This window comes from Musca vetustissima, unplaced genomic scaffold (assembly GCF_032173495.1).
Source record: "Musca vetustissima isolate MV318-11 ecotype Yass unplaced genomic scaffold, APGP_CSIRO_Mvet_v1 utg18434, whole genome shotgun sequence".
NCBI classification, from domain to species: domain Eukaryota; kingdom Metazoa; phylum Arthropoda; class Insecta; order Diptera; family Muscidae; genus Musca; species Musca vetustissima.
The window spans coordinates 141,861-167,049 of NW_026878750.1; the positions used below are offsets into that span (position 1 = coordinate 141,861).

The window sequence follows — 25,189 nt, forward strand, 5'->3', positions numbered from 1 at the left end:
ATCTGACGAAGGTTTTGAAATAAAATGAGCAATTCGATTTTTGTGTGCCAAAAATATGAACTCTGGTACAAAAATTCAGTATTCTATTGAATATTTTTTGAAGCTTGTGGACATAAGAATTATTTCATACATTTTATGAACAATATTTTATAAATTATGTTATTTGATATAATTTGTTGTAAGTATTTAGTAATCTCTTTCTGTTGAAAGTATTGATGATATTATCATAAATTAGAATCAAACCTTAATGTTGAAGACATTTGGAACTTATAAAAAGTGGATAACGAAATTATTTCATAGATAATATGTACATGATTGTATAAATTAGGAACAATTAAGAATACTAATTTTTGGCATATTGTTTACAATGCTCCCAAAAATTTTAATAATTTGTAACCATGTCTAGAGAAATCTTGAAGACATTTGAAGCTTATAACAAGTGGATAAGGGAGTTATTTTATAGATAATATGAACAAGTTCATATAAATTAGGAACAATTGGTAAAAATACAAATTGTTTGCATAATGTTTACATAGCTCCCAAAAATTTTAATTTCAGTAATCAAAAGTTTTTTTTTGTATTTTGAGGCCCTAAAAAGTAAACTCTTTGTCTGAATTTAGGATTTTTGTTTTTGAAAATTTTATGAACAATTTCATAGAAATCAGGAACTGTAATTACTTATTCTTTCAACGGAGAAAAAATCTCAAGATTGCTTTATTATTTTTATTCAGACTTTAACGCTTGATTTTTTTAATCTGCTGGATTTTGGTAACCCTCAATATTATTTTCTTAAAGAATAATTTCACAAATATTTTTTTTTAAATAAACTTATGGCAAACCTTTTTGACATTTATTGTCAATTTAAAAATGCATAAATTCCCCATCCTACATGAGAATGTCCTTATTTCAAGTACATTAACTCTAAGGCAAATTACAACAAAAAAACATAGAAAATGAGGAGATGGACAAGCGGAAAAAAAGCTTATTAACAAGTAATTGATTGGTTTTCTAATCTCTTAAATGTAAAATTCAAATTGCAATTGCAGGAGATGGCGAGGCGAAAACTATAAAAAGGGGTATGAAAAAATAAAATCAGAAGAAAATAACCCAAGAAACAAGAAGCCTTAAAGCTATTACACGCAGAAGGAGAACACAATTTAAGATGTAGTAACGAAGTGACGGCAGAAAAAAATACTGACTTTATTGTGTTGCAGGACAAAGAAGACAGAAAAACAGAAAAGCACAATGGCACGAAGGCAACAAATAGAAATCATTGTTAGCAGAGAAAAATTACATGCAAAAATGCAACATTATCACCTAGAGATGGCGGACTTGGTCTTGTTTGTTCATTTTCCTGGGAGAAAATAGAGGGGAAAATGGAAAACACCGGGCAGACACTTTTTCTTCTAGCTTCTTTTTTTAATGTAGAATAAAAAAACCTATTGCGAAATGATGAAATGGCAAGAATATTGCAAAGAAAACACAATCACCTCAAATGACTTACTGAGAGAGTGACTAAAAAGGCTGTAGATAGAAGTTCCAGGAAGAAAAAAAGGAGGAATAATCTTCCTTTCCATGGCTCCTCGCATTTTTCTCTTTTCAATCAAATGCTTGGCTGGCTGGCTGCAATTTCTCAGCACATTTATGGGCCAGCTAAAAGTGTTGACACATTATATTTGCCATGAATTTAATGTAATGTAAAAGAAAAAAAAACGAACTTCCCTAGAATCTATTGGATTGATGCAGTGCAACAGGACTTTGCTGTGTCACCATTTTCTTACGCATTATTAGATAGTCAAACAGTCGAAGAAGTGCAATATGTCAAAAGTTTTTCATCGTTCACCAAAGGAAGAAAACAACTTCGCGGTGATGCAAAACGTTTAGATGTTGAAATAAAAAAATCGTTACAGGATTTATGCCACTGAATATGAAGGGGACGACATGAATCCTTACAAAAAAAAAAAAATATGTTCACTGTAAAACCTGTGGCAATTTAGTGGAAACAATTTGTGCTGCCAAGGCAAATAGCAGAAATGCAACAGCCGGAAAAAATCCTTACAATCAGATGTAAATAAAGTTACCACAGTAGAAATAGCTGACTTTAGAATTTTTATTACTGCAACTACTACTACTTCTTAACGCCTTAAGACAAAAAACGAACAAGTGAAAAAAAAAACAAACCCAACATTGTGAATTTCACGACGAAGGACCAAAAACACGAATAACTTGCATTTCCTACAAAAACTATTGCATACTTTAAGGGTAAATGATGTTTTGCATTTCTCTTTATTCCCTTTCCCTTCAAGATGTCTGCCTTTCTTTACTTTATAGTAATAAATTTTCATATTCTTGTAAATCTTGTATAGACTTCTTGTTCATCTTCTGGCTGCGTGTTCAAGTTATGATTTTGAGTTGCATTTTTTTTCATGCTTTTTTATTTAACCCAACTTAACATAGCAAAACTCTTGTTAAACTTATTCGTATCGTCATCGTCGGCGGCGGCAACCATTCAACGCATGTAATAACTTTATCCACCTGGAACATCTTTTTGAAAAATCTATCTGTGTTTTTTTTCCTTTTTTTTGCTGTTAACTTGTATAGGAAAAATTAATTTGTAAACCTGTACCCATATCTCGAGTTATCTGTTTTGTGCACAACTACAACTACTACCCTTGTCAACCCTTGGGCCATTCATGTATGGTTGTATAGTTGGTATGCTGCTGCTGATGCCTCGCAAAGTCAGGGCGGATATATTCTAAACTTTTTCTGTTAATGAAATCAACTGCAGCATACTCGAATTTCACTCATGTGCTCAAGAGTGTTGATGAATAGATATGTAAAGTTTCTTCGGTAAAAAAATAAATGAATTTATACAAGAGGAATGGGACACATATGCGGAAAACTATGGCAGATTAATGTAAGGAGAGGAAAGGGCTGGGACTAAAATTATGAGGAGGGACAGGGAATTTTATAGATCTGTTCCTAATTTTTTCGACATTAAATACTTTTATTCAAAAGACAAATCGAATGCCTTTATTGGATTTAGGTACAATTACATATATTTTATAATTTCAATTTATTTAATTTTATTTAAATTTTACAAGAAAATGACAGCAACTTATAAATTCTTAGAGAATAAGCTAGACCAAAAAAGTGAAATGTACAAGTGTTCCTAATTATTATGTAAACTATACATAGAACCTAAGAACATTACATTATAATAATGTACAAATGTATTAAACGGCTTACGAATTGTAATAAAAACACCTACTTATTACACCTAAAACTTTTGAGACAAAAAAAGTTTATCAACAGTTTCATAGAAACTAAGAACAATGTCATTTATGCACAAAATTCATGAAAACGAGGATTATTTCTAGATATAGTCCAAAGATTCTATGAAACATTTTATAATTTCATTTCCCCCCTATATTTTTTCAGGTATAGTAATCAATTTTATATTAAAATAGGTTTCTCCGCTCAATGAACTTATACATAATTGTTATGCATTGTTCCTAGTTTCCAAGATATGGTACATAAATTGACGTGAGCTCATAATTTAATGATATGATACAAGATATATATATGTTATATATGTTATACTTCTTTTAAAGATTCTTTGCATAACTGCTAGGTATTGTTCTTAGTTACTATGAAACTGTTCATAATTTATTTTTTAACTTTTTTTCAATACCAGAATAGCATTTTTTATATATAATTTGCTTCTTCATGAGTTGGTACATAATATATATGTATTGTTCATAGTTTCTATGTATATTGTACATAAAATAAAATTTTCAATTATTTATCGGGCATAATTGAAGTTTTCAGGAAAATGTCTACTTTTTAGGAGAAAAAGATAACCTATTGAAGGATCGAAATATATTTTTTAGCTTTTCTAGAACGGCCATTCAAGGAGTCTATGAATAATTTCCTAAATATAATATCCTAGTTTTAAAATCGATGAATTTATACATGATCATTATCTTCCTATATTTTGTGGGTTTATTCCTATATATGAATAAACCCATATTTTGTGGGTTTATTCCTATATAGTTTCTATGTATATTGTACATAAAATTAAATTTGCCATTATATATCGGACATGATTGAAGGTTTCAGCAAAATGTGTTCTTTTTCAAGCAGAAAAAGATAGCCTTTTTAAAGGTCAAAAGATATTTTTTAGCTTTTCTAGAACGGACACTCAAGGAGTCTATGAATAATTTCCTAAATATAAGATCCTAGTTTTGAAATCGAATTTGTACATGAGTATTATTTTTCTACATTTTGTTGGTTTATTCCTACCTATGAATTTTTTTCTAAAAATATAGAAAATAAATATATTTACAGATAAATGATGACGTATTTTCAACTTAATGAATTTGTGCATACTTTCTATGTACAGTTCATAGTTTCTATGAAATTGTGTATAACTTTATTTACGCTCACATTTGTCAGATACGATTGAAGGTTTCAGTAAAAGGACACCAAAATGTATTATGCTCTAAGACCTATATGTATTATTTTATTTTCTCTTATAGAACAACATATCAGAGAGACTATGCACACATTTCTGAAAACCAGAGAGCTTTGAACATTTCTAAATATGAAATTATAGCTTTTCTGGTAGATTTCTCAAAATCAATAAATTTTCCATAATACTGTTTTGTTTTCGATATTTTGTGTAATTAATAAAAATGTATAAATGTATTCCTTAAAATATTGGAAGTGAAGAATATTTGCTTGGAACTATTTCAACATAAGTATTTAATTCTCTGTTAGGTATTGTTATCAGTTTTTATGAAATTGTACATAATTTGATTCGCGGTCACATATTACAGTTAAGATTGAAGGTTCAAACAAAAGATTGTCTTTTGATCACTGTTCGTAGACTGTAAAAGGTATTATATTGGCTTCTCTTATAAAACGACATTTCACATACTCCGAAGAACTTTTTCATAATAGCTACGTATTGTTCATAATTTTTATGTATATTGTACATAATTTCATGTTAACCCACATATTTTAAATATTATTGAAAGTTTCAGCATATATTTAGCTAATTTAATTTAATTTTGTAAATTTAATTTCTATGGCCAAATTAACGAATTTGTATTTTAGCTTAGATGCTGAAAAAAAACTCCAAAAACCTCATTTAATGATAGCTAATGTGCTGTACCGTTCATTAGCAAACCTCTTGCATACTCTTCAAAAGTATTTTCACCGAAAAATTAATCAAACTATTGCACTTTCTCCAGCAAACTCTGTTGATTTTTCATTTCCACACAAAATTCTGTCTTAAACTATTTCCTCAATTTTTAAGTTAGTGTATTATCCTAATTAACACATGCAGCATTAGTTCGAGAAGATGAAGAAGGATTTACAATGGATTCCAAAAAGAGTTTCGAAACTCTGCACATAGAGTCGAGGTCTTTAAAATTTATGCAATTCCTCTTGCAATACACATACAACCAACCCTTCGGAGAATTTGTGTCGGTTACTGTTTAACACGAATTGTTGCTACTACTCCTACTAATGATGTGCGTACAAGTGGTTGATTGGATGTGTGTAGATGTATGTTGAAGAACTAAGGATATATTTGCGTGTTTGTATGTTTTTGACATAAATGAACCTGAATATCCCGCTGGGCTTCATTCGTTTTTCGGTTATTACACGCGCATTTAACGTTGCAAACACTTCTGTTTCTGCTTTTCCTCATCTTAGACGGCGACGAGATGCTAGTTAATATGCTGGCACTTGTGTTTAATGTGTATTTTCTGTGAATGTGTATTTTTCTTCTGCATCTTCTCGTCAAAGTAATTGAGAATAACTACCACCATTTTTTCTATTTCAGGCCCCCCTGTTCAGTTGGGGGTGGTGGTAAGCATTAAATAAAACTTTGCCAACATCCCTTACAGGTTTACTAACCTGCCCTGACGACCTCTCCTACCTTTCTTCTCTGGCATTTCATTCATATTTCACCTGCATTCTCTCGACATCCTTTTCATCAACAGCAGCATAACTTAAGTTATTTAAACTAACATCAGTCTTACTAATTTTCGAATATCAAAAAATTATCCTTGTACTACGACTACAACTAACTACTCTACTACCTTTAAGTAAGTTCAGTTATATTACACACATCCATCCTTGCCATGGTATTTTATATATGTCATTACAAACACATGTATACACCCTCAAACATGTGGGTGTAAATGAATTCATTGAGGATTTTCCCTTTTTAACAAATTGTAACCGAGTTTATGCACTTTTATGCCAACTACAACATTGTGTGTATAATGCTCCCCTTTGAATATGTGTGTGTGTGTTTGCTGGGTACATGTGTTTGTGAATTTTCACGTGATTTATATAGTTGGAATGTATTATTGATGCGCCACATATGTGTGTGTGTGTTGATGTCAATGTTGACATCCTTTCGATGCTTAGCTGCTACTGCTCTTGCTGTTCACAACCCAAACAATTTACATTTCTAAAGAGATTCATATTTTTTTGCCGAAGCTATAACTTTAATAGGTTTCATATTTTATGTGTGAGTGTGTGACAGTGTGCGAGTGTGTAAGTTTAATGACATTTTTTACTATTTAAGCCACAAAATGTAGATAAAAAACTGGCGAGAATTTAATTTACACTAAATTTTTAAATTAGGTTAGGTTGTAGTAAAATATTTAATGTTTGCGTGGGAATTAAAATAAACACGAATAGACAAGAAATTAAATTTCATTTGAAATTGAAATTGACAGATGTTCTATAGAAGTCCTTGTGATTTTGTATTAAAAAAGTTAGGTCATTATGCAATGAACTAGTTCAATGTTACTATTCTTTTAAAGGAAAGATCGGCACCAGCTTCGATTCCTTTGTTCTTATACTTCATTCTTTAAATATTAGTGAAGGAACTAGTTCAAAGAAGCTATTATCCAAAAGGAACAATTGGAACTAGTTTCGGTTCTATCGTTAGTTCCTTTCACTCGAGCCTTTTTACTCTCGTTCAACTAGTTCATTTTGATCCAATGGTTCATCTAGATCTTTCTGTTCATTGACCGAAGTAACTAATGTATCAATGAACTACTGAACTAATATGAACTATGGTACTAAATTAATGAGCTAGTTCCTTCAACGGAGGAAACTGACAAATATTTAACCGCTCTTCTATTAGAAGACTATTTGGTATTCTTAAGGATGCACTTCAAGTCTTCGAAGAAGACAGTATCTGTAATCAGTTCTGTTTCACCAGTTTATGTAATCACCACTTAGTTCATTTGAATATTTTTGTAATTGCTAAAATTTAAGCAAAAAAAGCGCGTCACATGAACATCGCTTACGAAGTTCTGAATATTTGTCAAAGACAATCCAGATATGACGTCACAAAAGGTAATAACCGGTGACGCAAATCATGAAAACGTTCTAAAGAGCCAAGACCGAAAAATTATCTTACGTTCGATTAACAGAAATGCTTTTGGTCACTGATCAGACTACAACCCCCGATGAATTCAAAAGAAGGAAAACAAATTTATTTCAAAGTAGTTTTCGAATATTTGTAGTCAGAGGTTTGCATGTTCCTTCAAGTGAAGTCCATGCCAAGCCCTGGGCATTCTAATAACCAACCTCAACATATATAAATGAGGATGCCACCAATATATGAATGACAGGGTAGAGCGCCACCTACATGTGGCAATAATAAATAAGCAAACATTCCAATCACTGCAAAAATTCAAGTAGGCCTTGTTTCAACAATAGATGGCAGCCCCCATTCCTCTAGGATAGGCTACAGCAGATCAATAATATACTTAGCTGAAATAATAATAAGGAATTCCACTTGCAGTTTTTGGCCTGGCGCAGTGCAGTGGATTGTGTCAGACTAAAATTTTATGGATGCCTAGTTCGAATCCAATCGAAGGAGGAAATTTTTCTTTCAAATTGTTATTCGAATATTTGAAAAAAGTTCACTCCAGAATAATCAACACTAGAGTTTAGGAATGACAGGGCAGAGTGCCACCTACAGGAAAGTGGCAACACTAAAAAATCAAAGACCCCAACCATTGCACAAAATTCAAGAAACCATTATTTCTATGCAACGATGGATGACACCTAGAACAGGGTACAGCAGATATGATTGATCTGGAATTAGCTGGAATAAAAGTAAAGAATGCTACCTGAAATTAGGCTGGCGTAGTGCAGTGGATCAATGGGAATGGGTTTGGAATCCGGTCGAAGAATTAAAAAATATTTTAAAATGAGGCCTGTATCCTATTTTCCTGATGCTTCCGAGGCCTCCTGACATTAGAATAGCCAATATCGACAATCACTAAATAAGCAAGGACCTCACTAAATAAGCAAGGACCACTGCAAAAATTTAAGGAGGAGTTGTTTCTAGGCAACGATTGATGGCAGCCCAATTGCCTGGGACAGACTACAGCATCAAACAATCATGAAGATCGTTTTTATGGCTCTGAGGGGAGGACCAAGAAATCCAGTAGGTCTCTTATAAGAGGACCAGATGGTCTTCTACAAGAAGATCAGGAAGCCTTCTAGGTCTATAAGAAGACCAAGATGACTTCTGTAATACCAGGAAGTCTGCTATGAGATCAGAAGGTTTCGTATGATACCAGGAAGTCTTATTAAAGACCAGGAGGTCCTCTGTAAAAAGATCAACGGGTCTCCTAGAACCAAGCTATGAGGTGGTCGATAATAAGACTAGGTGGTTTCTTATAAGAGGTCTTCTATAAGACCAAGAGGTCCCTCTATAAGATCAGAAGGTTTTTTAAGAAGATCATGAGGTTTTCTAGAAGCAAGCTATGAATTTAGTCGATAATAAGACCAGATGGTTTTTTTAGACATCATCTATAAGACCAGGATGTCGTCTAAAAGATCAAGAGGTCGTCTGAAAGATCAAGAGGTCGTCTGAAAGACCTGAAGGTCGCCTGAAAGGCTAGGAGGTCTTTTAGACGACACAATAGTTATTGATGAATAAATAGAGGTATCAGACCAGACCTTAAGGATTTTTTGGATCAAATCTCATACATGAGTTCACTTTTATGTGAGGCAGACTTCTTAATTAGAAATTGACTGTAGAATAAATGCAAAAGCCATCACTTAAATAAAACTTCATGTGAAATCGAAATCTAGCAATGAAATAGTAGTTTCTACAGGTTAGTAACAGATTTTCCAATTTTTTCTTACCCACAAAGGAAGGTCATCAGACTTTATACGCTTTAAAAGTGTATGTGACGTATTTTTCAATTTTGACAGAAACATTTAATATTGCCGGGGTTTTTTTCATACGAATCATTATCCGAATTTTTATATATTTCTATTACTTCAATATTACAAAAAGGTTTCAATTTTTAATGATCCGAATGGATTCTAAAAATACCCCATCCAACCCTTTGACAAATAGAGAGACACAAATCCTTGTCTAAATATTAAAAAAAATAAATCGTAGGCGTTGTGTTTTTCACTTTCAAATATTTATCAAAGGAAATTAGGCGGTTGGCATGACCTCAATTCGACGGCTGGCTTAAAGGGCTTAGATAAGCGGTGAGCTAGCTCTACACACATACCCTAGCAGAGGCAAATAAACAAGATAAGGTATCAACAAAACAAAGACATATGAGCAAATATGATGATATGATTTTTGTTTATACGGCAATAGGGGTGGATGGTGGTAACACTAACAAAAACAACTATAAAAAAACCAAATCCAAAAAAGGGGGTAAACTAATGGCTGATAAACGTTATTCATGATGGGGAGGACATACATCTGTCACATAAAATCAACTACAAAAAAGACGTAAAACTCTAATCACAACAATCAAGTGTCATCGTGGCACACGTCATTTTTTCCAAAATAAACAATGGCTAGCTATTCTAACTGAATAAATGACTGACTGCCTGACACTCACTCAATCAACATAAAAATTTGAAAGAATGAAGACAAATATTTCCAAAATCTATAAACTTCAGTTTTTAAGGGTTGTTATAGTACCATTTTCAGGACTTTTGGTACTTCCTTAACAAATAACTACCTCCTTCTTTCTCTCTTGGACCATTGGGGGGGTATTAATGTATTTATTTGCCAATGCTTGTGAAATTACAGTTTTATGTGTAACTGGAAAACAAATTAAAAAGTTGTAAAAAACGAAGGAAGCAAGCAAACTGCAAATAAGAAAAGTCGCTCATAGACCAGGTCCAGCTTCCTAACTCTTCCGTACACTTCGTCAGGGTATTTTCCTGATAAAAAAGTGAAAAGCAACAAACTTAAGGTATTTCTCATAAACTGAAGAAAGATGGTTACCATGGATCAGACTCAGGGACAAGGTGGATGGGTAGAGGGAGGAAGGAGGTATGTGGGAGAGAATGGGAAGTGCATCAAATATTGGCAACATAAAAGTTTTCCGTGCTTGCATTTCTTTGCTGCTAAGCAAACTCATTAACTTGTCGCACGTTTCGCACACAGACATACACAGTTGAAATACGCGCCATGGTCTATTTTTATAGTAGAGGAGGAGAGCTACTGGAAAAAACCTATACAGTAGAAAACTCAATAAAAATTGTGTGTACTAGAAGCAGTCAGGCATTTTTGGCATATAAATCCCGAGGATTAGTAAAACAGAAATATGAGTTTTTTCATTATTTTTTTCTCTTCCGAAAAAAAACTTTTTTTAGCAGCCCGACAGACAAACGAATATGTTTTGATACACTTTTTTTCAATTTTATGAATTTATAAAAATATTCAATTAAAACGAAGAGAACATATTGCAAAGAATTAAAAAAAATCGACAACAACAACAGAAAACATGTGCCAACAACAAATTCCTGTTATGTATTTCCCAATCTGACAAAAGGATTATGAAAATCTACATGGTCGTTTGATAAAGGACTGCTAGCTAGGACACATACGACACATATTGTTGTTATTCACATACACACACACGTAGACAACAGACCATCCATGTAAACATCGGCTAATGTCACTAAATCGAAATATGATTTTGTTTGTTGTTGTTGCTGTTGTTGTTGTTATTGTACGTTGCAACAAATGCAAATATTGAAATGTTTCGTTTTTTTTTTGTCCCCATGGATTATTCAGTGGATATTTTGTATTAAATGTTCAGAACGAAAAAAATAAATAAATAACAAAATTGTAGAGCTGGCCGGGGGTCAGAACAGTGGAAGAGCAGCCAGATCAGAAGGTCTTGAAAGAGAATACAAATATATTTTCAGAATGTCTTCTATTAAAAGATCATAAAGTCTTCTTTTGAAACCCCCGAGGTCTTGTATACGAAAACCACTCGGTATTCCAGAGAACTTCTTGTTACGAGACCTCTAGTTCATCAATGAGAAATACAGCAGAACTTTGAGAAGAACATGAGAAGATTACAATGTTTTCAATTACAATATTGAGAGGTTTCCAGGAGGTCTATTCTATTGGAGGAAGATCAGAAAGTTTGCAATTGAAAGCCATGAGGCTGATATCCGAAGACCAGGAGCATAGATTTTCTATAAGATGATAAGAGAAATTCACGAAGTCCTATATAAGACACACAGAGAGGGTATTCAACAGGAAGTATTCTATTAAAAGATAAGACACACATAGAGGGTATTCCACAGTGAAAATATTGGGAGGTGTTCCTAAGATCTACTATTTTATAAAGATCAGAAAGTTTGTTATTGTAAGGTCTTCTACTGAGTTTCTATGAGACGATCAGAGGCTCTTCTATGCTGAGACCAAGCTGAGTTATATTCAAAGACCAAGAAGTTTATATGCAAATACGTAAGGAAAATGTGAAAATCTAGAGGCCTTCTATTAGAAGACAGAGAGGGTCTTCAATCAGCAGTAGATCTTCTATTAAATAATTAGGAGGTCCCCAGGGGGTAATCTGTAATTAGACTTCTATAGGAGGATCAAGAGGGCTTCTATAATATGACCAGGAAGTATTTTATATGATAGTTTCGTCTTCTATAAGAAAGTCAGGAAGTTGCCTATGAGATCATCAGGAGGTCCACCACGTCTTCTTTAATAGCAAGTAGGTCTTCTATAAGAGTAAATCTTCCACAAGAAGAGTAGTTATTATCAATAAATAACAGCAAGTGCTCCAGAAAAAGACCAGCAGTTTTTTTCTATAGGAGAAGAACACCAGGATCGTCTTGGAGGAAATTCGCTAGGTCAATAATAAGAAGACCCGTAAGTCACAGGCACAAGAAAATGACAAAGGGTCATCTGTATGAGCAGAACACCACGTCATCTCTAAGAGAAGACACACCAGGTCATCTGTACGAGCAGACCTCCAGGTCGTATATACGAGCAGACCTCCAGGTCATATGCAAGAGAAGACCACCAGATGTTCCGCAAGAATAGCTCCCAGGTCTTCTTCTACAAAATGAACACCAGATATTCTTTTCTCTGGAGAAAATCTGAACCCAAAAGTAGGCCTTCAAACCCTTCAAGAGGAAAACCTTAATTTTCTCTTTGGAGGGCTAAAATCCTTTCATTTGTTTCCAGCTCGTCAAAAAAGTCTTCTCTAAAACACCATAAGGTTTTCTAGTTTTTAGATATTATATGGGAAATATTTTTCAGATCCACTATGGACAACAGAACAGGACCTTTATTCTTCTATGTAGAAGAAGACTTTTCAACATCTCTATGGAAAAGAATACATCTAGCATTTCCAAGTAGAATAATACATCATATGGAAAAGACCTCTTCTATAGAGGAAAATAATTTTTTTATGAGAACAACACCATCAGTTCCTCAGATATGAACACTTTCAGATTTTTGGTCCAAATGAACCCCTTCGGAGCTTCAGATTGTCCTTTAGTTCCATCAATTAGCACCCCCTTCAGCAGTGCTTTGGATTTTCTGCCATGAAGAGGAACACCTTTCAAATCTTCAATGTAGAAGAAAAGGATACCTCTAGCTTTTCTATGTAAAAAATACTTTCTATTGGGAAGATCTCTTCTATAGAGAAAAAAAACTTTAATTTAGTAAATCATATGAAGACCTTCCGTTCTTCTATGGAGAAGAAGCAGGATCTTAAGCTCTTCCATGCAGATGACGACTTTCAGATTGCCTTCAAGCTCCTCTACAGAGGAAATATCTCTCAGATCTTCCTTCTATAGAGAAGAATAACTATCTGCTATTTGTTTGAGGCGAATAATTTACACCTTTTCTTTCAGAATTTTTTATTTAGAAAAATATTTCTCATTGTAAAGTTTACACACTTTAGACCTCCACTGTGAAAATTGTTGTCATTTGAATATTATCATATTATATTGTAATTTGTAATAAATATATATTTTTGCATATAAAAATACACACAAACATATATATACAACAAAAATATGTTTTACAAAAATTAACGAAAAAAAAAACAACAACAAAACAATTAGACGAATTGTACAGAAATAATAATTTTGAAATAAAATTGTGTTTTTGTAAATATGCAAAAATCACTTAATCCTATTTAAGGCAATAGCAACAACAACAAAAATTGCATAAATTTACAAAAACAATCAAACGACCATATGCGCTGATGTCCTGGAGGGTAGTCGAGAACATAAAACATATTTAATACAATAAAACGCTAATAACTCTATAACAGCAACAACAACAACAAGAACGACGAACAACAACAACAATGACATAATACCAATAACATGGGATTCACAATTCCAATAATTTCATACAAAAATTTGAATATTGTCAACCATGTGAAAGGAAGAGAGGAAAAATTGAGAGAGAGGGAGGGAGATTGGCAAGTTATTCAAATGGAGGGGAGAGTGCGATAAGTTTTTCAAATGGAGTTATGCCATTTTTCAAATCCCCAGGAAATAAACTCATTATACAAATTGTTTTCCAATGAAATACAATATCGACATCGACAAATCCGACTACTTCTGCTTCGCCTCCTGTCACACCACGCTCGAAAACTTTGTATAACTTTATTTCGTTGACATTTAACACATTATAAGTTAAATGGCAGGAGGGGAATACACCTTTTGCCATTATTAACCCCAGTATGACCATGGACATCGGCCTACGCTTATTAAATTGTTGCTGTTCTGTCCCACACACACACGCACACACCCAAAGTGTCTTCTCTAGGCCAAAAATGTCAAAGTGCCAGAAGACAAGTGGGCCCACCTTAGCTTCACGCCTAAGCAAAAATCGCCGACATCAACAACAACAAAAAACAAAAGGCTTAATGCAAAGGTTTTAAATTATTAAAGAAGACATCGACGACGAGCGCCCTTTTGCGTAGGACACCAAGGCAAAAGAACAAAAATCCGCCATGGAATTATTTTTTCTATAATGCCCGGTAAAAAAAGGATACAACGACAGCAACAACAAAACCAACAGCACAACACAATGCACAGCAAATATTGAAATGTAATTGTTTATAAAATATGCAACAACACATTAACACTAATCGATATGCCAGGCACCATGAGGCAGAGCAAACCAACAAGCCAGCCAGTCGGGAAAGCTAGAGAGCGCAAAAGGTGTATATAAAAACATTATTGTAATAAAATAAATATAGGAAAAAATAGCAACAGCAACAACACATATTGAACGACATCAATGCACAACAACAATTGCAAAAGCCGATAAAATAAATACCCATAAAAAAGACAACAACAAATGGAGAGGAAACAACGCCAAACAACCAGTCATTCAGCCAACCACCTAGGTACCACCGATTCTACACCAAGGACAGCTTGACTGACTGCTGTATATATAGTAAATGGTGGGTACATGGACATATGTGCATGTGACCATTATGCTGGTCTAACACCATGTACCCCTGCTCCTTCCATCCCTCCCAAACGCACTCACGTTCATTTGTGTATGTAAATAAATAGAGCAGCAAAACAATTTACTGGCAATTGTTGTTACTTGGGGAAAATGTATTGTAAAGGGCGTTGAATATTTTCCAGGCATTTTGCTGTTGTTGTTGGATTGATAAGGTATCACTGGGGAGAAGGGGAAAAGTGTGAGAGGGTCCACCTGGTTGTTTTAATACAAAATAAATGTAATCATGAGAGACAAGTGTTGAATGCGGGTCTTCATCATTCTTATCAATAATATATCAGGTCGTGGTGGTAGGTAATAGAGTGATAGTTGTAATTATATTGACACCTTGAGAGTTTGACAATATTTTGGAGGCCAGGACAGTTTTGGAATATAAACCATATTATAATTGCAAAACAAGATAATCCATTAAATCGGTATTCTATATCTCATAAAAATTACTAAGCGATAATAAAATCGAAAAAAAATTTGAACTAATTTTTATTCATTTACCGAATAATAATCGTCGAAGAACCATAATTTTAACATAATAATCACCCGGTACACCCGTTTTCTACAGAAAACACAAGCACCCATAGTATCATTGCTCTTACAGCGACTAAACTATCAATTAAAAAAAAAAGTGGGCGCAATAACCCATGTACTCAAAGTCGAAGGACCAGCAAAGAAATGGTCCTTCGACTCAATTTTCCAAAATGGCCCGTCAATCGAATCCTATATTGCATAAAAATCCCTCAAATAATTTATTTTTCATTGATAATAATATCGAAAGAAAAAAAACCTGTTATTAAGAACCCATTTACTCTAGATCAAGGTCGAAGGACCAACACTAAAAAAAATAATGAAGTCTTTCCCCCAATTTCTTAGAAATTTATAATTTCTCTTTTCTGAGCAGAATCGGCCATGGAGCTGAGAAGAATGGTCCTACGACCTCAATCCAATGTACAAATGCAATGAAATAATTTAAACTATTAAAAAAAAAATTATCATTCGACTGAATTAAGGGGAATTTACTCAATTTCTAGGCCTGTATGGGTTTTCCCTTTCTATGATAATTTCCTAGTTCGTCTTTTCGGAGCAAAATCATCAATTGTGCAGAGAAAATATTGTAAACTGGCCCCAATCAATGTATAAATAAATCAATCAATTAAAAAAAAACAGATTTCTGATAAATGATGTTATATTATCTAAAAGAAATGGTCCTTCGACTTCAATTCAATTAATTTTAAACAGGTTTCCTGATGTTTATATTTAAAAACATACTCCAAAAACTCATGGAAATGTATCTAATGGTCCTTCGACCCCATTTAACATGTTAATGATTGCCAATTTAACCAACAAGTGGGGTCGAAGGACCATTAATTGGATGTAATCGAAAGATCTACTTCGTGTCGTATATTTTTTTTTACAAATATGAAAAGAATATTGAGATAATTTTAAATTCTATTCAAATAATGGTCCTTCGATTTCAAAAAGGTAATTTTTATGGTAATTTTACTCCATAATGTGAGCAAATTAAAAAAAATGCCCTCAGAGAATTTTTTGAATATTCTGCTTCCTTATCTTTTAAGAGTTTGAATCGGAAACGCAACTTAAACGCCGTCAAAATTGTGTGTACATTTTTGCATTTTATGGTCCTTCGACCTCACTCTATTTAAGTTTTGCCCTTCGACCTCGATAACGCATATATATAGCATAAATTAATTGAATCATTAATTGTTAAATGCAAAATTTACTCTGTTTACCATTATTTTTATTTAATGAAATAAAAATAATGGTCCTTCGACCTCGTTATTTGTATGACTTAATTTAAATTTATTTAACAAATGACCCTTGCATTTCTTAATAAAAATATGAATCGGAAATGCATCTAAAATAGCCCAAAAAAATATTGTTTACAGATTCGTAGCGTTAATTTGGTCCTTCGACATGGATAAGGTATATAGAATTCAAATGAAATTATTTTAATATTTATAATTGCACGCCAAGGCCTTTTAGAACTTCACCAATGCATAGACTAAAAATTAATTAATCTTGAAATTTTTATTTCAGAGTGTTGGAGAATTTTGGCGATTTTTTTATCATAAAAAATGTTATATTTTTGACAATACAATAAATAATTTTATGCGACAAAATCCTTTCGGTTATAATTATAAGTTCGTCAACATTAATATTTAACTGAATCATCATCAAAATACCCTTTGTTTCTATGATCCTTCGAGCTTAACATAGGGTGTCTCAAACATACAATATTGTTGATATAACCGGTGTTAGAACCGAAAGACCATTTAAAAACATGGTAATTAGGATAACATATTTTCAAATAATTCCGAAGGTATAACTTAACTATTTCTTTGATATAAATAAAACAATTTTGATATAAAACCAAATATTTCTTGGCAAATAAGAACACCCTGCATTCCAAATGGTCCTTCGATGTTAATACAGGGTGTTATAAAAATAATTTTTCTTACAATTAAGCAATTTTTCTCATTTCAACATTAAAAAACTATTTAAATTTTTATTACTAACACAATTTTTTATAAATACAAATAAAAATAATTTAGATTTTTAAAATATTTACTACAAAAACAAAGAGCATATTATTTCACAAAAGCACAGTTAATAAGCCGAACATTCAAGAGAGCTACAAATGGACTACATAACACATGAAGCACAGAGAACGATCCTTATCAGGACATCTACTTCTATCTAATATATACATGAAGATGATATTTCAAGATCAGGAAGAGAAGTAAGTATTATTTTTTAGTATTATAATAAAAAGCAACAACAACAAAAAATTTCACACAAAGAAAATATATTTTGACAACAAAAAGAATAACACAAATATTACAACAATGATGGATGGAGAAGGAGTTAAGGAAGAAGAATTTTGGAAAAAAATTTGGAATGGAAACTAGGTTGATTGGAATTTACTGTTGTTAGTTGTTTGTGTTCTTGGGGATGCAGGAGTTACACACACACAGATGTTAGACGACACACATTGATGTAGTTTTTTTTTGGGTTATTATTTTAGTTGTTTTGTGAGTTCTTCTAGACGTACAAGTAGACACAAACCTTTTTAGGAGAAGATAGATGCAATGAAGATGGCGATGACATAGAACAATCAGAAGAAGCAGAACTGCAGCGACTTGATGTAGAAGAGGACGACGACGATGACTTGGATGATGTCTGGCTGGAATTGAGTGGCAACGGCGAGGTGGCCAATAAAAGTTTTGAAGTTTTATTTGCCAATTCAATTGTCGGACAGCCCGGAGCACTGCCCAGCAAACCGGCACCTGGACGCATACCAACAAAACCAGCAATGCCCGCTGACGCAGATAATGCCGTTGCTGGAGGTGTTGCTGTTCCAAAATAGTTGGCCGACCAATAGTCGGCGCCATTGAGGAGAACACCCGACTGGCCGATGTTGGTGGTGGCGGTTGGGGCACCACCCAAGAGGCCAGCACCTCCATGATTTGGCACGGAAGCGACCACGGAATTGGTGGCATTGGCAATGGCCATGGCGGCGGCGGCCATGCCACTTGCGGTCGAGCCAACAGCCGTACCGCCGCCACCCAAATATGCACCGGTCGCCGCAGTTGCTGCTGATGGAGAAGAACTAGTTGCAGATAGACTAATGTTATTATTTACATTATTGTTGTTGGATGGAGTTGTGGTTGCTGTCGACGTTGTTGTGGTGGAGTTGCTGTTGTTCGAACCGGCCATATTTGCCGCAAACATGGCGGCCGCCACCGCAGCCGAAGAACCATTGCAGGCGGGTATTATGGTCAAGGGAGTACCGGCGGTGGCAGAGGCAAAGAATGCCGGGGCCTGGGGTTGTTGCAGCTGTAATTGATGCTGTTGTTGCTGCAGCGCTTGTTGGGTTTGATGTTGCAAGGCGCTACCAAACTTTGTGGGTGTGGTGGGGCTAGCTGCATTGTTTACTTGCAGTTGCATATAGGTTTGTAACATTTGCATTTGTTGTTGCTGCTGCTGCTGTTGTTGGGCAACAAGGGTTTGTTGTTGTTGTTGCTGTTGAGCATAGTGTAGCTGTTGTTGTAATTGATATTGTTGCTGCTGCTGATGTTGTTGATGCTGTTGTTGTTGCTGCTGCTGATGCTGTTGTTGCAACATGGTGGCGGCCGCAGCTGCTGCGGCAACAGCTCCAGCTGGATAGCCGGGCGAATAACTGGGTGGCTGCATATGATGCAACTGATGCGGATGTCCGGCTGTGGGTGCTGCCTGTAGCAACTGCATTTGCTGTTTGTGGTGGTTTTTAATTTTTGTTTAGTATTGGGTTTTTTAGTAGAGTAGTAGTTTTCTATTTTTTAGTTGGTGTTTTTCTTTGTTAAAATAGGTGACAGAGAAGAAGAATAAGAAAACCATAACAAAAACAAAAAGAAAACCCTCAATGAAAAAAAAACCAAACGAATAGCTCAAAGAAAACGAAATTTAAGATTTCAACAGGAAAAACAGAACACAAAGGAAAGTAAAAAATTAGAATATACAACTCTTTGTTTTTTTTAATTTTCTGTTTCTTAGTGGTGATGGTGGTTTTGAAAAAAATACGTTAACCTAGAGTGCTTTTAATGAAGAAAAATTCCAAAGAAAATATTTAATTTTTGTTTTTTGGTGGCCATTAATAATTTAAATACAAAAATAGGTAGTAGTTGTAGTGAAAGAATTTTATTTTATTTATATTTGGTGTTTAGTATTTAACAAGAAATTATCAATAGCAGTAGAACAAGAAGAGGAGTAGTAGTAGTTGTAAAGAAGTAGAAGTAGGGGAGCAGTGCCAGAAAAATATAGAAAACCCTCAAATTGCTAAGAGACCAGTGAGAAATTACTTTACAAAGAGAGATATATGACGTTATTATGACAGATAGAGAGTGAGAGCGAGAGGAGAAGAGCTCGAGAACCTCAAAGTTAATTTTTTAAACAAATTAATGCCAGTATGAAATAAGCAATAAAATAAGAGGACATCATACAAAGAAATTTGAATTCTTGTATTTTATTTGCAAAGAAATAGTGAAGTAGTTGTAGTAGTAATAATAGTAGTCATAGCATAATATGATAGTACTTTAAAGTTTTATTTGTATATAAATTATGATAGTTGAAAGTTTTTTATTTTCCTTTTACTACCAACAAGTTGAAAAGGTTATTAACATAAGTTTAAACAACGTCTTAATAACTTTTCTTTTTTAAAATTACATTATAACTTTGTATAGAAATAAAAAAAAATCCTAACATTGTCAAATATTCAATATAGCAGAATCATTGGAACATTTCATTATAAGGAGAATTTGGATTTTTGGTATCTTTTCCCTTAATCGAAAATATGTTGGTGCCTCATCTTCTGTGGAATTAATTGCAATAAGAAAAATCTGAAAATCCCTAAAATAAATTAAATGAATCACGGATTGCATTTGCATGAAAATATATTATCGAAATCTGTCAAATTGAATTATTCATGACGTCTGTCTGCTGTATGCCACCGTGGTTAATATATTCAAGTGTAAAATTACACAATAAATTTGAGGTTATGTGTGAAACAAAATAACCTATTTTGTAGGGGTCATATTGAGGATTAATTACAATTATTTGAATATTTCACAAGCAAAACAAATTTATGTGCAGCATGCAGAGCCTATCTGGCGTTCTAAAGAATTCGAAACAAATAAAAAAAAAATAGAGGATGCATTCATCCCAGAACAATGGGATGAACAAATTGTACATTTTGGACTAATTCTTCGTGGTGTAATCATGTTTTTTGCAAATAAAAAATATTTAATGGCAATAAAACAAAATAAATCAGCAATCATTAGACAAGAGAATATAATTGTATCGATTAGATCAAAGAATTTCAAAAATTTAAGGCGAAACTTATTGCATTTTATATGTTAAATAATGGTCCTTCGACATCATTCGAAAAAGTAATACTTCGTCAAAATGCCTAGATATAAAATGAGCCTATTTAACCTCGACAAAATTAAGGAATGTTTATTCAAAAAATCTTTATTATTTATTAACAAAAGGTCCTTCGATCTCAATAAAATTAAGACATATATATTCGAAAATCCAACATTTTAATAGTTAATGAAAAATATTTAGAAGGTATTTTTATACGGAAAATAAGGAGGCATTTCTTACCAAAAATTTGCATTTCGACCGCCTCAACTATATAAAGTCATGTGGATATTGTGATTAAACAAATGGCCCTCGACCTAATGTTTAATCATGTTTGTACTGTTTTCATTTGTACTGCCGCGATTCACATACATTGACATATAATTAAATTTTGAATTGTTAGAGAACTAAATGGTCCTTCGACCTCATTTATTATTTATAGAAAATTGATCTAAAAACAAATATAAAAAATTGTCATGGCCACAATGTAGAAATTTTTAACTAGTTAAAAAAATGAGTTTCCTTCTACTAAAAATATATGATACATGCCACATAAATGCTCTGAATTTAATAAACATAGAATGAAAACGAGATCAATATTTGGTTTACAGGTCAATTGACCTAATTTCATTGTAATATCTAATGAAAGTTCATTAAAGAAACATAACAAATCATTAAAATGGTCTTTCTGCCTTAAAACGGGGAGTCACACAAATACATACATGTTTTATGTGAGTGGCACCCTGTGTGGCAAATGGTCCTTCAATCTTAAAACTGGGTGTTTCAAACGTTAGAATATAAAGTATTGAAATTAGAAAAATCATTTAATTGGTCCTTCTAAGACCTGGCGTATCACCCATGTAATTTTTCTTTAACACGATGCCAACGTGGGCAATGTTAATCATTAAATTTCGTCATAAGTCAAAAATTTTAAGAAAAATGCATAACTAGGTAAATGCGAAAACAAACATGAATAAGCTTTCCGTCTATTAAAACGGGGTGTCACACAATTATTTTATTTATTTTATCAGTGGACACCCTGTGTGACAAATGGTCCTTCAATTGTTATACAGGGTTATACAAACATTAGAATCATGCAAACCCCTAAATGAGAGGCTCTACGTAAATGATAGGTTATATGCTGTAGATATTAGTGATAGATATATGTTTACAAGGACGGTTGGTTAGAAAGTTTAACATTGTATTAAAATCTAAGTTTAAGAAACGATTCAAAATCTCTAGCAAACTATATTATGAGAATAAGTGGTTAATAGACAAAATATTATTCACCAAATTAGTGACATAAGTTTTGAAATTCGGAGAGGAATAGTGATGGCCAACAGATGCTACTATGGTCTGAGTAAGCAACTCAAAAGCAAGACCACCTACCGCAAGACCAAACTCTCACTTTACAAGACGCTGATACTACCCGTTCTGTTATATGGATCTGAAGCATGGGTACTTATACAAGCAGATGAGGCAGCTCTTGTAGTGTTAGAGAGTTCTCCGAAAGATCTATGGGCCGATCTGCGTTGACGGTGAATATCGCTGTCAAATGAACCATGAGCTGTACCAGCTATTCTTGGACATCGACATTGTTAGACGTATTGAGCTGCAGCGACTACGTCGGCTAGGTCATGTTGGATGAAGCTGCCCCAGCCCAGAAAGCATATAAAAGCGAACCAGCTGATGGTTCACGCAGAAGGGGAAGCCCGAATAAGATGGAAAGATCAAGTGGAAGACAACATTGCCGAATATGATCTTTCAAACTGAAAAAAACTGCACAAAAGAACGAAAGTTCTTCCACAATCCAGCTAAGTAAAGTGTGTAAGTAATATTTATTAAAAATATATCAAAAACAAATGGGCTAAAATTTGCAGGAAAATGTTGTTTTAGAATTTGGTTGTTAATAAACAAAATAATCTACACAAAATTTCACTATAAGTCACCGACCAAAAGATTTCAATATTGTTAATATTTAACAAATAAAAATTGCTAACAATTTGAAAATAATAACTAAGAAAATATTTCATGAATAACAATTTTTAAGAGAATTTCTTTAAGAAACTCTAATTTTTTTATATCCAATTCTTCCCTCTATATGAAATGTTCCAATATTTTATCTGCTGCTCCTCAAAAAAAATATATATTTTTCTAAAAAATTTCTCTTGATTTCTATCTCATAGAATAAATGTATAAACAAAGCAAGGTTGTGAAACTCTTACCATTATAATCGTTTTGCAGGCGAGGTTGTTGTAGAAAAGCTGGAAGATGATGATTTAGCTTTTTTTTGTTTTCTGAATTTATAACAGGATACAAGCTGCTGTTGTTGTTTTTTTTAAGGATCACTGATTTCTTTGTTATTAGGATTTTAAGTTTATTTTCTCTTTTCTTCTTTAACTTTTTTTTTTTGAGACTGACTTTTAGCTGACTTTAGGTTTGGTTTGATCGTTTGTTGTTGTTCGAAGATTGGTGGTATTGTTCAAAGGATCAAATAGGTCAGGATAATAGACAAGGAATGCAAATGTGTTCTAATGTGGAACTGTTTGTTTAATTTGATTTTGACTATGTTTTAAAAATTGTTATAGCCAATTGTTGGATGATATGGAACAAATTGTTGCTTTTTGATTTTAAGTTTTGATTTTTATTTTTTTTTTTAATAGTTTATATTTGCTTTTGGTTTTTTGATTTGTTGTTGTTGGTTTTTTAAGTTCTTTTTTTTTGCTAAGATAAATTCTACAATAAAGGTAAATTGAAACACACTGTGATTAGTTTGAGTATAAATATTTAGATTTTTTGTTTAGAATAAGAGAGGTTATTTTATATGTATTCTTTGTTTTGCTATATATATTTTTTAATATATTTATAGAAAAAAGTTTTGCTAGATATGATTATTATATATATGTATGTCTATATAATTTTTTTTTTATATACTAGAGAGTAAAAGACAAATATATGTATATGCTTAAATATTTAATTGTATATATGTATTGGGTAAAATTGCAGAAAGATTGTCCAAGAGGAGTCTTGAGGAGAGAGAGGTGTATTTTTAAGATTTTTTTCTTTTTTGTAGAAGAGTTTTTCTTATACAAAAAAAATGTAGAAATAGATTTTATTGATACGATTTTTGTAGAAGGGGTTTTTTTCTTATACAATTAATGTAGAAATGTAGAGATTGTCCAGAGTTTTGAGGGGGTTTAGAGATTGGTATTGATTGTTTCAGGATTATTTTTTGTTTTGCTCTAAATCACACAGAGATTGATTGTTTGATTTGCTTGTAGATGATTGAAGATTTTTGATTCGTAATAGGGAATCGTGGAGAAAAAATTTTAGAATTTGAAAATCTATATGCTAGAATTATATATACGATATATATGTATATTTATTTTTATATATATTTAAAAATTTTATATAATTATTTTCACGCTAATTTTGTATTGATTGTCAAAACGCGTACTCTTGAGTCAAATTTTTATATGGTGGCAAAGATTTTCACATTCAAAAAAAAATTGCCGAACCTTTGACTGATTGTTTTAATTTTTTACTTAAAAATTAACCTCTGATATCCTTCTTCTATTTTTCTTATATTACTTTCATTTAAGCTAATAACAAATTTTGTCTATATAATTTTTGCTACTTAGATATTGAACTAATTTCAATATTTTTCTTTTTAATTTGATTTAATTTTTTTTTTTATTTTTTTATTAATTTATTTTTTTTTTATTTCGAGTTTGAATGAAATATTTCACAAAAGTCTGGGTTTTCTTTGACTAACTATAAAGGATTAAAATTTTATTTTCTTCTTCTTGTCCGTTACGCTCTCTTTGTCTCTGTTTTTATATATAAATATTAAAAATATTTGTATATATTTCTACAAATGTATATATATAGTTATGTATAATATTTTTTGTTGTATAGATTTTGGTTTTTTGTTTTGTTTGAATTTAACATCAATTGACTTGGTTTATATATTGAATTCTTGATTTTTTCTTAAAGATTGCTAAAAATTGCCTGTGTGTTTTCTTTTTTGGCTTAGATTTGTTTTTTTTGTTAAGGTAAAATTTTCTGGGGGCGTTTAATTTATTTTAAAATCTGTTATGGATTTTTCTTTTTTTTTTGCAAATAAACGCTCTCAACAACCTTTTTTGTAATTCAATAATTGCCTTTATGAGGGATATAATTAATTTTCTTATTTTTTTGTTAAAATTAATTTTATGTTTTTGTAATTTTGTTTATTTTTTTATAACAACAACCTTGGTTTTTTTGTTTTGTTTCTACTAATTCTTCCAGCTATAAATATAAGTATTGCACACTCGTGATTTTTCTAATTTTTTGGCAAATTCTTAACTCCTTTCTTTCCTTAAAATGGATTTTTTTTCTAAATTTCCTATTTGACTTGTTTTTTTCGAATGGCCAAAGCAACGATTTGTTTAAAATTTGATTTAA

At 32.5% G+C, this 25,189-nt stretch overlaps 2 protein-coding genes across 2 annotated transcripts in view; both read right to left on the bottom strand.

Annotated features, from left to right (window-relative positions):
• Positions 1-25,189, bottom strand: part of LOC133323520 (polypyrimidine tract-binding protein 2-like) — a gene marked incomplete at its 3' end in the record, with an annotated part of 210,777 nt that overhangs the window by 130,720 nt on the left and 54,868 nt on the right. The window lies entirely within an intron of this gene.
• LOC133323519 (transcription factor btd-like) lies at positions 17,888-19,117 on the bottom strand. The gene has a single exon (XM_061532437.1). It carries the CDS (start codon positions 19,091-19,093, stop codon positions 17,888-17,890), a length of 1,206 nt encoding a protein of 401 aa, XP_061388421.1. The 5' UTR covers positions 19,094-19,117.

Excerpts from the sequence above, each read along its gene's own strand:
- LOC133323519 (XM_061532437.1), bottom strand. The coding sequence starts at position 19,093 with ATGCAGTTGCTACAGGCAGCACCCACAGCCGGACATCCGCATCAGTTG.